General features: G+C 43.9%; 1 protein-coding gene across 1 annotated transcript in view; it reads left to right on the top strand.

Moving 5' to 3' along the window:
- ETS1 (v-ets avian erythroblastosis virus E26 oncogene homolog 1) overlaps window positions 1-14,806 on the top strand; it is a 130,071-nt gene that overhangs the window by 29,000 nt on the left and 86,265 nt on the right. Inside the window, exon 3 of the mRNA XM_011934653.1 lies at window positions 2,235-2,379. Coding sequence (XP_011790043.1) covers window positions 2,235-2,379 — 145 coding nt within the window. The remainder of the gene's footprint in view (window positions 1-2,234; window positions 2,380-14,806) is intronic.

Below are 14,806 nucleotides of genomic sequence, written 5' to 3'. Positions count from 1 at the left end.
TTTCTTTTTTTTTTTTTTTTTTTTTTTTGAGATGGGGTCTTGCTCTGTCACCCAGGCTGGAGTGCAGTGGCATGGTCTCGATCTCGGCTCAGTGCAACCTCCACCTCCCAGGTTCAAGCGATTCTCCTGCCTCAGCCTCCCTAGTAGCTGGGATTACAGGCTCCTGCCACCACGCCCAGCTAATTTTTGTATTTTTGGTAGAGATGGGGTTTCACCATGTTGTCCAGGCTGGTGTCGAACTCCTGACCTCAGGTGGTTCACCCTCCTCAGCCTCCCAAAGTGCTGGGATTACAGGTGTGAACCACTGTGCCTGGCCAGGAAACATTTTCCGACTGATGCTCAGTAGTGTACTCTCACTGATGGTTCCCCTGTCTCTTGGCCCCACACACGTATAGGTGGCAAGTCTGCCATTGCTCCATTTACATTCTCACAGTGCTCATCAAGGCCCCTGGCAATAGCAGGCTAAGAATGTTAGCCTTTGATGCAACACAACTGGCGACGTTTCCATTGAAACTTACATCCTCAGTACCTTTAACACAGTTGGAAGATAAACAGCCCCAAAGTAAACTTCGTCCAGCTCTAGTTTGAATGATTTTATGAGTATTATAGAAAACCAGGTCCAATATCATATGCATGGAACCTTCTACATTTTGGGTCCATTGTCATTTTTCTCTGTGCCAATATATTCTCTTCTGTTATTTTTACTGAACCTAAGTGAATGGGCCATTGCAAATTGGGGAAGAGAGCAGATAGTGGGCAACTGAATCTAACATAATAGTACTGAATTCTTGTATGCTCAGAAGAAGAGAGGACGTAAGTTCTCCAATTGGAGAATCTTTCTGGGAGTTGCAAGCTAGTCTTCAAGGGTGAGGATACCATCTTATGAGCCACATTTATTGGGACCGTAATGTCAATAGATTTAACCATATTAAATTCTAGCAGCGTTTGGTTTTCTTAGTTGGGGTTTTTACGAAGGTACAGGGGCCCAAGAGAGTAATAATAAAAAAGAAAAAAAGAAAGTCGAGGATGGGCCAGTGTAGATTAGAATCCTAGTCTCAGGAAATCTTCTTTCCGTGAATTTGCTGCTTTTTCTTTTGTGTCTTGGTTTTTGCACTACGTGCCCATTTCCAGGAATGTTAAGGATCTCTTAAATTAAAATAATGCCTACCTTATATTGAAGACCAGGCCTTACATACTTATCACATGCATTTCATATAATATATAATTTTATTAAATGCAATTTTATATTTTATTTTGCTTTATATACAATTATCTCATACATTATTTCATTCAATTGTCCTACTTCATGAGGTAAGTATTATTACTTCCATTTTATTTTTAGAGGTAGGGTCTTGCTATGTTGCTCTGACTGAGCCTCAAACTCTTGGGCTCAAGTGATCCTCTTGCCTTAGCCTCCCGAATAGCTGGAACTATATGTACATGTTTCCAATTTCTATTATTTTCATTTTACAATTGCATGAACTAAGGTTTGGATTAAGGATCAGGCCCAGGCTCCATGTTGGTAAGTGGAAGAGCTGGGATTTGAATTATGTATACCTGGCTTCAAACGCTAGGGTTTTAAACACAGCAAAACATGACCTTCCACTTAGCACATTTATCTTCCTTAAGAGAGTACTACGTGGATTGGAATCGTATATTTTATGGAGTTCATAAAACTACTAAGAGTGTGGTACAAGTCCTTGAAAATTGGGGGAAATGGACAATTTCTGCCTAGCAACCAATATCTTTAAAATCTATACACACTGATTAACCAAACAATGAGGTGAATTTTATTACATAGGTCCATTTTTTTTCCTTTGGTATTTATCATTTACTTGTTGTATGGTAGTGGAGTAAGCCTTGTAAGAATATCCTTTCATGATGTTTTTACAGAGTAAGGTACCATTAAAAATAAGTCAAGGGTGTATAAATTCAAGATGGTCAGCATTCCACCCTGCTGTTAACCATGAGTTCTTATTTGAAGGCCAGAAAAAGTAGTCCTTAAAAACTTGAAGAAATGGAGGAAGATAGATGCATATACAGTCTGAGTCAGAAATTCTTCTCGTTCCCTGTGTCTTTATGTTGGGGGTTAAGGGAAGAAAACAAAAGTTGGTTCTGTTCATCTATAGATGATTCCTACTTACATGTGACTGGATGATATGAAGTCATAGTTCCTTTAGGGCTAAACTGAGATTTTCCTCCTAATAAGTTTTCTTCTATTTTTTATTGCACAGAGGCAAGGACCTAGCAACACTTATGAAGATCCTCGAATGACCTGTGGTTTCCAGTCCAATTATCACCAGCAAAGACCTTGCTATCCCTTTTGGGATGAGATGGCAACTCAGGAAGTTCCTACTGGTCTTGAACACTGTGTCTCAGGTAGGAACATAAACAAAAGCTGGGAATGAGGATAGAGTTGAAGGACAATGGAAATCTGATGAGGGCTGCATTCTTTCAAATAACAGCTGCCATGGCTTATGTGGGTACGGATGCTATTGTTCTTGAATGGAAAGTCCCGGGCCTTCTCCATAAATTTTGGGTTACTTTATTCCCCGACAGGAAGTCTAAACTCTAGGAATGGGCCCAAGAAAGGTTGCTTTAGGTCTCCACCTTGCAAATAGTTTTGCCTACCCTGCATTTCCTGACACCCGTTTTGGCTGTTGTCAGAGAGCCTAGAAGTTTTGCAGTCACAGAGTCTGAACTGGATAAACAGAGTTGTGTGAATTGCTCGGCCTTCTTAAAAAACATGCTTTCTTTCGATGGTCATCTGTTTCCCCTGTTCCCGGCCTCTCTGTCCGTGCCCACCGGATCCTGCTTCTTTTGCCTCTGTCCCTCTCTCCCTTCTCTCCTTCCATTTGCTGGTGGCAGTGCTGCCCTCTGGTGAGCGGGAGTCTCCTCCAGAGAGCTCTCAAATCAATGGATCTGCATTCCCGGGGACCTCAGGAGTCTGAAGTCCTCGTATCCATGCTGTTTTCAGGAGACTCTCTGTTTCTCACAATTCCATTAGTCCTTGGTTTACCAGCTAGTGTTTTTTTTTGTTTGTTTCTTTTTTTCTAAACAAAAAAGGTTAAATTTGAATTTGGGGATTTTGAAATAATCAATTCAGATATTAAGTTCACTTTTACATGAGACTATGTTATAACATATTTGAATACGAAATAGCCAGTCAAAATCCGTGTTTTCTCCCAGGATGAATTCTTAGTATAAAAATGTCATTACTCTTACATGTTGGGAAAACGTAATTCTAGGGAATGACCTGGGCAGGGCATGGCAGGGGGAGTCATTAACTTGAAGGCTACTTTTTGGTTCAGTGTTATTTTACCCCACAACATTCTTTGGCCAATTACTTAAATAACAGTGAAGAAGTAAAATAAATGTTTGCTTTGTTGTCCATGCTTTATTGCTCATCAGGAATAAACAGACAAAGGGCAAGATGCTGTGGCACTCCGTGGGCTGTGTGTATGGTGGGTGAGGACGCATGGGGAGTAGCTTTTCATTTGCCTGGTTTCTGTCCGGGGCAGAATGAAATCAATTCCTGTGTCCCATGTTCCCTTGACTCAATAGCCATTGATCTTTGAGGTATTCTTTGGCACTGCCCTGGATTGTAGACATAATAATATTTATGCTGTCACTTTCTGCTTGGTATCTCAGTTCCTCTAAGCATATATACAAAAGTCTCAGCTACCTACCCATTTCACAAGGGAGATGGGAGTATTTTGTACCTGTTCACAGGTTAGACTTAAGGAGTAAAAATTTGAGGACACGAGAAAAGTGATCCTTTAAAATTTTAAACAAAATAGATTTTGTTTGTATAAGCAAAAGGTCAAAATGGTTGTGTTTATATTTGTATAATTCTTGAATCCTATCAATGCCACAAGGCTTAAGTCTTATATCTCCCAATGCAACTGAGATTAAAGCTGCCTTGATTTAACACTTTCAGCTCTGGATGGTCTCTGCTTGCTACAAGTTACATCTTATTAATGGCTGAGGCCTTCTCTGTTTGCTCATAGCCTGAAGATCAGAATGTCTCTTCTTCATAGCAAAGAGACATGGCCTTCCTTTTCCTTAACTGAGAAGTACATGCACTCCCAAGTGCAGATGATTTTTCATGCTGCTCTTTGTTAAGTTTCTCAAAGGTAAAGACGTTTTTATTTCATGGCCTATGAGACAGTGTTTGGGAAGCGTATGAAGAACAGCTTTAAAATGCAAGGACTTATAGCAGGATAATATCATCTTCCTCTCATAGTTTATAGTTGCAAGAAGGAAGCTGGGGTCACCCCGGCTTTTGGTAGGTTGAGAAGACTGGGGCATATAATAACCATTCCTAGAATGACCTGGGTTGCCATCAATCACAGCTCAGAGATGGCACACAGCTTCCATTGGGGTGTGGCCCCTACCAGTTGGGGGCAATCTCTTCACAAATGTGATGGTTGTAGTTCCCACTGTCCTAGACTCCCTCTGATGGAAATGTTTGGCAAGAACCCTGAGCCTTTCTAGCCCCTCCTTTAACTTTTGAGCTTCCCAGATGAAGGAGTTGGAGGGATTATTTCTGGGCTGTGGTCCAGCTCTCCTCAGCGATGGGTGTTGTTTGGATGGGGATCTTGGGGTTATAGGGAAGGGAGATGAAGACATAGACCAACCAATGATTTCTCCAGCTGTGGCACATTTACTTGGAGATGTGTTGAATATAAAGAAAGAGAAAAAATACTCAACATTTTTTTCATCTTCTTTTATCCTATTTATAACTTTGGTTTCCTTCCCGTCCTCCCTCTCATGGCTACTGCCCACCCCTGCTCCCCCCTCACGTTTGTGCTCTCAGAAGGGATGAATGAACTTCTTTTCCAAGGACTACACATCTGTCAGTGCAGAGAATACTGACAGGAGGGGCCACCAAGGAATGAGCAAGCCTTTTCAGAATGTTGTTCCTATTCACGAAGGGGCAGAGGCTGAGGAGGAGGAGGAGGAGGATGAGGAGGGGGAGGAGGAGGAGGAGGAGGAGGAAGAGGGTGGCGGAAGGGTGGGAGGGAAGGGGAAGAGAGAATCAAGCAGAGAGAAAGTATGAATGAGGGAAAGCCTTACCAGGTGAGTGGGAGAGAATACTCAGGCGCCAAGGCCTGTTGGGAATCGATTGGACAAAATAGATGATAAAGCGGGTATGGTGGAAGAAAGATGTGTGAAAATGGACAGAAAATAAAGGTGGATATTAGTAGCGTGGTAGGGAATAATTGGAAAGGAAGATGAAAGATGAATGGGAAAGGGAAAATAAGTGGGGAGCCCAGAAAAAGACAAGGCAAGAACGGGAGGGGAAGATAACATGAAAGAGAAAAATAGATGAATCTGAGGACATTAGCTATACAGCTAAAAAGGGAAGCCACATTTGCATGCAATTGCCTGTGCAGCTGTACATTTCTTCACAACAATCTTGTAGTCATCATTTTCTTTCATTTCTGCCTCCTCCTACCGTCCGCCTCTTCCCCCTCCTCCCTATCAGCCTGGAGCCATTAGCGAGAGCCAATGGGGCTGAGTGCTGGTGTTCTGCATGAATGAATGGGTCCTTTCTGTCTCAGCTTCTCGTCATCCTTCTGTTAGGGAACCTTGTGAATCAATGGAGCCTCTTACACAAGACATGGCTGAAATGTCTGTTACTGTTTATAGTCTGACTGGAGTGGAGCCACTGACCCTGCCTCTTCTCTGCTCCCTTCCTCTATTCTGTCCCTCAACCTCAGCCCTTTCTCTCCAACCATCATAACAAGAATCATTTTTATATTTCAGTCTCTTGCTCCTGTCTCTAAGAGCTCACTGACGTTTTACTGTCATTAACTGTCATGACTAGTTCCTACCCACAGTCCTGTTGGATATACAGGGTAGTAGTAGTGAGCTTCAGAGTGGTGCCCAGACCTAGCTGAAGTCAGACACTGCCTGTTTTCCAAAACCGACATCAGAGACCCAACTGAGCCCGCAGGACACAGGAACTCAATCCATCCCATCAATGCCAGCGGTCCATATTTGATTTTAGCCTCACAGTTTTGATGCTCATGAGTGGTCATAGTTTCTATCAGAAAATATGATGCTTACTTAGCACTCTTCCAAAATGTTATAGTATCAAATTATTTTTCATTTCAAGGATGGATTTGTCTGGAATCAGCCAAACTTACAGATGTGATGTTGTGAGCAAAGTACACTTTTGCAAAATACTTGCTTAGAGCTGGGAAGCAGCCTGGAGCTAGAGAACATAGGAAGCACAACTTACCTTCATGAGGAGGAACCTACAGTCTTATTACCATGGTCCTTGATTTGAGAAACAAGACAACACTTTTTCTTCTTGTAGAATGCAGTTTGCTATGTCTTTGGTCACTGAACACAGCAAAACCTTCACTGAACCACATTTACAGCCTATCTGCTGCTTCCCATTCTTCATGAGAAAGGACATTTATTTCGTGTAATAGGAAAGAACCCAGACACTGGACCCAGGTCGCTTGTGTTTGCATCAGTTCTTCCTAACTGTGTGACTTTAGACAACTTAATCTTTGTCACCCAGTTTTCGGATCTATACCAACGATTCTCCAAGCGTGGTCCCCAGACCAGCAGCATCACTATCATCTGAGAACTTGTTAGAAATGCAAAATCTTGAGCCGTACCCCAGGCTTATTGAAGCAGAAACTCCCAGGGTACATGAGAATCACTTTAGGGCTTGTTAAGACACTGGTTATGGAGTTCTACCCCCAGCGTTTCTGATTCAGTGAGTCTAGGCTAGGGCTCAAAATTTGCATTTCTAATAAGTTCTCAGGTGCTGCTGATGCTGCTGGTCTAGAGATCACACTGAGAACCACTAATACGTGTAAAACATAAAACAGTGCCGTCACTTAGCAAGCCTGATATGAATATTTGCTATTATGACTCATTGTCCCGAAGTGCATTTTGGGAGTCCAAACTGCGTTTCATTGAGTCATAGAGTGACCCACTGATTGGTTGAACACGTTTGGTGACTAGTGCCATGCCCAGGATACTGAGAAGATATATGGAAAATGGGAAGCCTCAGTTCTCCTTTAAAACAACTTTTATGCAAGTGTGTGTGTGGGTGTACATTTACATACTAGAGCAAATGGTTTCCATATGAAATATTACACTTATTTATGACATAAAGTTTGGCAGTGTTAATGTGTGGCGTTGGATCTCACTAAAATCTCTAAAACAAATTTACTAACAAAATGGTGGAACTAAAGAATGTCTTTCCCAAATAAACTTTGGAAGTTCAAATGGGAGATATGCTGAGGGTCCGAGTTCATAGTCCCTCCTGGGGCTTTCTCAGACGGCCTAGCGGCTGGGAGAGATCAAACCTGGGCCAATGTTTGGAAAGGGCTATCCACAACCAGGTGGGATGTCTCAGCAGGAAACACAGATGCCTCCAATTTGGCTTTTAAGTGTTGAGAACGCTGAGGGAGTGCCAGAGAGACTTGTTAAATGGAAACTCACCTTGCTCTGAAATGTTTATTCTTATAGCAGGTCTGTGGTTTTACAGAATGATGTTTCAGACTCTATCATCTGCTGCACCCCTCTCTTCTTTCCTCATTCAGGGTGTGCTTTTCTTTTCTAGAGGGTCTGTGTCAGGTTCTTTGTTCTTCAGAACAGTTCTGGTCCTGAGAGTGTGTGTGCTTTACGGATGTTGTTAACATTGGACTAATGCTGTCCCTGAGAAGAGGCTGGACTGTTCCTCTCAGAGAAGACTTATAGGGAGTCCAGGCGAAGTGAATTGGAAACACAACTGGGCCACTCTGGTCTCAGGGTTTATTTATTTTTTATTCTTTCAATTGTCCAGCTCAAGGAGGAATTGTCTATGCTAATGCCCAAATATTCTCTAGCACAAGACTAGGGAATTAAACTCCTGTCTGAAGTCCAAACATAAAGGGAGATGGGGAAACGTGGACCTTTTTGGATTCTGCCTGGATGGCTGTGCTGTTTGGGAGGAACAAGCTGTAACCCTATCTTAGGTTCCCGCCTTTCACAGAAGGCAGAGGTTGGGGCCCAGCTGCCCTGACAAGCTACTCCCAGGGGACAGTACTGAGAGAAGCCTGATGCAGGAACAGCCTTGACACATATCCCCATCCCATCTCTGAGAGGGCCAGAGGTTGGAAAGAGGAAGGAAAGCAAGGCCAGCCTAGCCCAGGCAGTCCACTAGGGAGAGTCCACATGCCTGATGCCTCCCGCATACACGCTCTGTCAGTTTGCTCATCTGCTACTGCGATTCTGCGAATGTCGGACTCCGTACTCAGTAAGTGGAGGACCTGCCTCTGATCAGCTGTGGACTGAAGTTGCTCCTGCTTCCTACATGGCCTCTTTCTTATTCCTCCCACCTCCTGCTGCCTTGGTAGCTTTTGAGCTGGTACTATTTCATATTCAGATCACAAGGACTTTGGGTATACGTTTTGAGTGTGATTGAAGAGTGTGAAGTCCAAGCAGAGGGTTTGGCCTGGTGTTGAGGGAAGAGCCAGCCTATGCCTCGGGAACCCATCAGCATTGCCCGATAGGGGTCCTCGGCCGTGGCTAAGTCCACTGAGCTTCCCAACCCTCACCTTTCACAGGTGAAATACAGTCTTTCCAAAGAATTCTTGTGCCCACTGCATGAGGGTAGTATACTTAAAAGGTCATGGCCTATCACAGGGGACCAATACAAAAACGCTGCTTTTCTTCTTTTTCCTTTCGCCACGGTGGGAGTGTGGATTCAGGTCAATCAAAGAAACCAGATGCTCACTGACGTCTGAGTCCTGCCCACTCTTACCTTCTCAAGGCTAATGTGCTGGCATCTGCCCACTGTGCCTTCACTGTGCTTCATTTCACCAGTGAAAGGAGAGGCCAGCCTAGCGAGGACCAGAAAGAGCCTCACACCCAGGTTAGAGACCAGAGACCCCATGCTCTCGGGAGTGACCCCAACAGCCCCGAGGAAGGAGGGCTTGGAACGGCCTTTACAAATGTAAATCACCCCTCCAGGTCCCCCGGAAGGAAGGAAACCAAGACAGAGAAACGCAAGCCTCCAGGCTGGGTCCGTGGAGTGACCACGGAAAGGCAAGCCTTCCGCAGGCCTGCCCTCGGACGCGCAGCTTCTCAAACATCCTAGGAAGTAACAGCATTGCGCTGGGACTCCCAGGGGGCTGCGGAGAAAAAAAAAAACGTTCTCTCAACTTTTTCAAACCACAAATATTTAGTCCGAGTTGGGAAAAGGTCCCTGGGGCACCGAGTTCTTATGCGATTCAAGCAGTTTGACCCCTCTCCTGGAACTCCTCGCAGGGGGGTGGGACGGTGGACGCCGCTGGCTGGCGTCAGGCCCCGCTCGGCTTCGGCCGCGGCACTGGGTGAATGGACGTCTTCGGGTGGGCGGATGAGGTGGGAGCCGGAGCCCAGCGGAGGGGCGAGGGGCGCGTGAGAGTGGAGGGTGGGGGCGGACTGCGCCGCAGGGACAGCCTGTAGTGCTGTGTCTGGCCGCCTGGAGACACGGGCTCTCTCTCCAGATGTTCACTGTGTTTATAGCTGGCGAGGCAGGAGACCCAGCTCCCTCATTAATAAGTTGCTTTCTTGCACTGCAGCCAGGGGTCTCAGCCCGGAGCCTGCAGCTGGAGGAGGCGGCCCGCTCCCCTCCCCCAGCCTCCCGGTCCCTAACCCCACCCCGCCTTCCTCCCCTGCAATCCTCCCAAAATACACGAGCACACAAAAAGAAAAACACCAGCAGATTTTTTATTTCAGAGAGTAAACACTTGGGCCATGGGGGTCTGGAGGTTATGGGAAAAGAGGAAACCATCAGGCTAATCAGGCAGCACACACTTCCCCTGCTGAAATAAAACAGAAATCATTGCTCCGCAGGGCGGGCGGGTTAACCCCGGCGCTGCCAGCAACGCAGGCGCAGGCGAAGCCGGCCCGGAGCTGGGGCGTCCCGGGACGAGCTTTCCACTCCCAGGAGAGGAGGCAGCAGAGGACGGGCGTGGGCTGCCTCGGCCTGAACCTCGCCCTTCGGCCTGTGGCAGCGCCTGTGCCCAAGCGGGGCTGAAGAAACAGACGGTTGGAACAGAAGAGATTGAGGGCTTAGATTTAGTTTTGCAAGAGGTTACAGGGAGGTCTAGATAGGTTGTGAAGATAGAGAGATAGGTAAGTGTGTGTGTCGTTACCGTTTAACAAAGGATCAAGAGAGCTGGGTAGGGCTGGTTGGGGCACAGGTTTCAGCCCTGCCATCCACCAGCTGTGCAACCCTGGACGAATCACTGAACCCTCTGAGCCTCGGTTTCCTCGCTTGTAATATAATAGTGCCGACCTCACAGAATTACTGTGAAGGGAGAAATTTAATAAACAACAACAACAACAGCAACAAAATCGTATTGAATGTGGAAATGGCAAAGCACCAGGCATGGCATGGAGAAGGCTCTTAACTCATGATTTCATAGGTTACCTTTTCATACATTACCGTAATTGCCCAGGGTTCCCCTTCCTCCTTTTCTTCCTTACTCTCTCACTTCTTTTTCGCTCCCTTCCCTTCCCTTCCCTTTGCTTTCTTCCTTCCTCGCTCTTCCTTTTTTCTTTTTCTTTCTTTCTACCTCTTGTTTTCCCTATTGAATGCCTCCGGGTTCCATCTTCACTGACTTCTTCCCTCACTGCTGTCTGAAGAGCATAAATAGCTCACGGGACAGAGGTCAACAGTCAAACATGAGGCCTAATTGCACTCTGAGAAAAATCACCGTCCCACTGAAGCATGGGGCAACCTTGGCTGTCCCCAAAGCTGCCAGTGTGAGTGGCCCCTCAGCTTTCAGTCCAGACCCTGCCCCATGTCTTGATCTAGTCATTTGGCCACACCCTCCCCACCATCCCTATTTTTTAAAATAGGGATACACTTTTCCCACTCCATTCCTGGACATCCCAGTTAGATTCCTCATGACCTTTGAAGAATTGTTTGCCTCTTTCAACTTTCTTGCTATTTAAGAAAACAGGACTTTGGGATCTCTGTTAGGTGGAATTAAAAAAACAAAACAAAACAAAAAAACAAAGCCATCAGTTTTCAAAGCTGTGTCTTCGGTCTTTTCCATACCTCCTGAGACTTGCTGAAGTAGTGCTTGAGAGGCAGAAATACCAGTGATTTAAGTAGCTACAGAGTTCCTTTGCCATTTTTACTGGACATCTTACATACCTCATACATTTAAAAAAAAATCAATCTTGACAACTTTCTGCCATATCTTAGACCTGCTGTTTCTCATGGAGCAGGGGTTCTTGCCCAGGGAAGTTTCAGGAAAGTGTGATCCTGCTGAAATTTTGTGCAGAAATTTTTTTAAGGATCTTAAAGTTGTTTGAGACTCCCAAAGAGGTTAAAAACTACTGTTCCAAGGGAAAGGTACATTTGTACCTTCCTGCGGCACTTAGCACATTGTACTTCTAGAGTACGCAATGCATATTTTGTTGAACTGGGATGAATTCTCTGGTATAAACTTCCTTCCTATAAATCCCTTCTCCCTGCTCTGGTCAGTCCCAAGAGAGTGCATTTAAATCTGGAAGTTGTTTCCATTCCATTGTCTCTGAGACAGAAGCATGAAGCCTTGCCCAAAGGCTAGCCAGATCTCTCCTTTTTCTTTAACATATTTTTTCATTTCATGCTCCTCAGGATGATCTCTGTAAACACCCCAGGAAAACTGTGAACCTGGGACCTCCCTAAAGTGAGCTGGAGGTAGAGATGGGGAGCTTCAGTCTGTGTCAAAGCACCACAGGAAAGTCACACTGTGACCTGCGTCTCATGGACTTTCTAGTGCACAATAGATTTTCCCCAGCATCCTTATGTCATGTAGGGAAGAAAAGATGTAGAAATAGGGCTGCTAAAGGGAATGGGGTACAGAAATTCAGAGCTAACCCCTTCCCCACTGCAAACAATGTACACTTGGCTCTTCGTGTCCATGGGTTCTGCATTCATGGATTCAACCAACTTCAGAGCAAAAAACAAACAAACAAACAAAAAAGTTAAGAATATTTGCATCTGTACTGAACATGTACTGACTTTTTCTTGTCATTATTCCCTAAACAATACAGTATAGCAACTATTTACATATCATTCACATTGTATTAGGTATTATGAGTAAACTTGAGATGACTTAAAGTGTATGAGAGGATGTGCATAGGTTATTTGCAAATACTACACCATTTTATATCAGGGACTTGAGTGTATATGAATTTTGGTATCTTAGGCAAGAGATTGTCCTGGAACGAATCCCTCATGGCCAAGAGACTGTATATAGGAATGACTATGGCAGAGAAACTCCTGGGTGCTACAGACTCTCTCAGCTCACTGCTCCTGAACCAAGGTCATTCTTTTGGAGTCTTAGCCCTCATTTCTGATCATCAGCTTCTGTTGGAACCATTGACTGTTACATCTACTGCTACAAACTCACTTAGAAAAGTGGAGGCCATTTTCAGACTTCTCCAGTCTAGACAGATTACCCAACCCGAGTCAACTACTTTGAACTTCCCAGCAATGTCTTAGCATTTTCATCTTTGGTCAATACATCAGGTGGATATTCTTAGCTGAGCAGGGTTTGGAGCTCGCATCCTGGTGAATGTCTACTGGTTGAATTTTGGGTTTTATAATGAAAGTGGCTGGCTCCTTGAGACAGAAATGACTGTGGGCTGTTCCTGGAGAGTTGAGTAGAGATTAGAAATAATAGAAAGTTGTTGGGCTCACTTCAACCATACCTGAAATATTTGGACATCTCATCAATACTTCGGGTTTTGAAAACTCTGAATTTAAAGTTCCTGAACAATAAAACCAGCTACCATGATGCAATATTTTCTTGAATTTTAATCTTTTGTTGTGTTTTTAACATGGTTTAGATCCCTCTGAACTTCCTGTTAGATATCTGTGCATATTTCTATGTTGCTTCTTAACTGATCAATTATAAATTAAAATATAGATGAAAAATAGCTCATAGCCCATTCTCTTCCAATTCTAGTAATCTTACTCCAGAAAGTCCAAAAGAAGGCCTGTTCTTCTAGAGCTGCTTGAGAGGTACAGTGGTTACCATTCGTTAAACGCCTTCTGTCTGCCAAGGATCGCATATATGTGGTCTTTTGCTTTTACAACATTCCTATGAGGGGGATACTATTCCCATTTTACAGATGAGATAAATAAGACTCACCTCCCCAAAGAAGCCTAATTCTGGGAGGCAGATTGGTAATTAAACATAAATATTCCTCCAAAGTGCATGTTCTTAACCACCATACACATTTTGCCTGCCCAAACATTTGTTCACATCTTCATTGCTGTCTCACAGTTTGTGACAATTGCCCACCTCCAGGATAAGAATAGATAAGGTTTCCTAGCTTTCCCACAAAGCAGAGACCCATACAAATGCCACAGGGATGAAAAAGGGAAAACAAGACACTGTTACCTGGTTTCTTTTGTATCTTCTCTCTGGTTTCTTGGAGTCCAATATTGGTCACTTAAGGGCACGAGGAAGCCTGATAATTTGCAAAGCTCTTCCAGAGAATGGTTTTTCCTTTGTTGGGCATTCAGTTAGGGTGTAGAGGGTTTGCTTACCTCTTCACCTAAGCATCATACTCCCTTTGTCCCCTTACACTGCCTCCCCTTCCCCCAACCAGCCAGCTCTGTGAGCAGACAGAGTCACTGAGCAAGACTAAACCCTAAGAAGTTTCTGAAAGGTTATACCCTTGAAGCTACCCACAGTGTACATAGCACGTGCTGAAGTTTACACAGACTTCCCAGACCTCTGAATAGAGAGACTAATTGTGGGGAAGCTGCTTTTCAGCACACAGGATGGGCTGTTCCCTGTGGGTTTTACTATCAAAAGGCTTTTAAAAGTGCAGTGTAGCCATTGTTGAATATTTCACAATGAATTAAATACCATTTCTCTCCTCGCAGCTGTTCCATGTGAGTGAGTGTAGAGTGCATTTTTTTTTTTTTTTCTTTTCCTGGCAGAAGACGTCTGCTGTATAAACCTAAGCACTGGGGTAATGAGATTATTTGTGTGCGAATTCTTTAGGAAAAGCATTTCTTTATTTTAAACTCAATGTGATGCAAGGCTGCTGCTCTGGAGACGGGGAGAGGGAGAGCCTTGGAAAAGAATGGAACTGCAATGTCTTTGAGCAGAACTGGGAGAAGGCAGGGGTGAGGGGCTCAGGGATTAGGCATGTAGCCTCAGTACATTTATCCACATTTCCCTACATTTCCCTAGGGCTGCCTGCATCTCTCAGCCCTACTAACTGGGCTACAGAAGAGGGAAATACCATATATTATATATATATATTTTTTTAGTAAACAATCACTTTTCCATCTGCCCTTTCAAAATTCCTTTCTGATCTCACAGGTTTTTAAAGCAATTGAAGAAACAGCTTGCTCTATACCTATTTTTATCTCAAAGAGCTTTTAATATAATTTAAATTGTAAAATATACAAGGAACTGACTTTCTTATGACATTTAGGGCAGTTTCCACAATTTGGACGTACTCAGCTTTAATAGTACCATACCGTGAAGTGCTATAACATGTATCCACACATCTTTTGCTTGACTTTTCCTCTTCAGAGTTTTCATTTATTTTTCATAGACATTGAGCTTTAGGTGAGCAGTAAGTTGGAATTAAGTATAAAATTAATTAAGATTAAATATAAGTGTAGACTTAACTCTTCCTAAAATGTCATTAGGGAGTCAGCAGCTGTTTTTTAGATCCACTGAAGACTAAGAACACAATGAGATTAAATGGAAAAAGAGGGATTTAGATTAGTGAGGGGGAAAATATGACTCTGAAATCCATTATTAGAGTTTATAAATTA

Source organism: Colobus angolensis, unplaced genomic scaffold, assembly GCF_000951035.1.
Source record: "Colobus angolensis palliatus isolate OR3802 unplaced genomic scaffold, Cang.pa_1.0 Scaffold137, whole genome shotgun sequence".
NCBI lineage: Eukaryota > Metazoa > Chordata > Mammalia > Primates > Cercopithecidae > Colobus > Colobus angolensis.
This window is presented reverse-complemented; position numbering and strand designations above follow the sequence as displayed.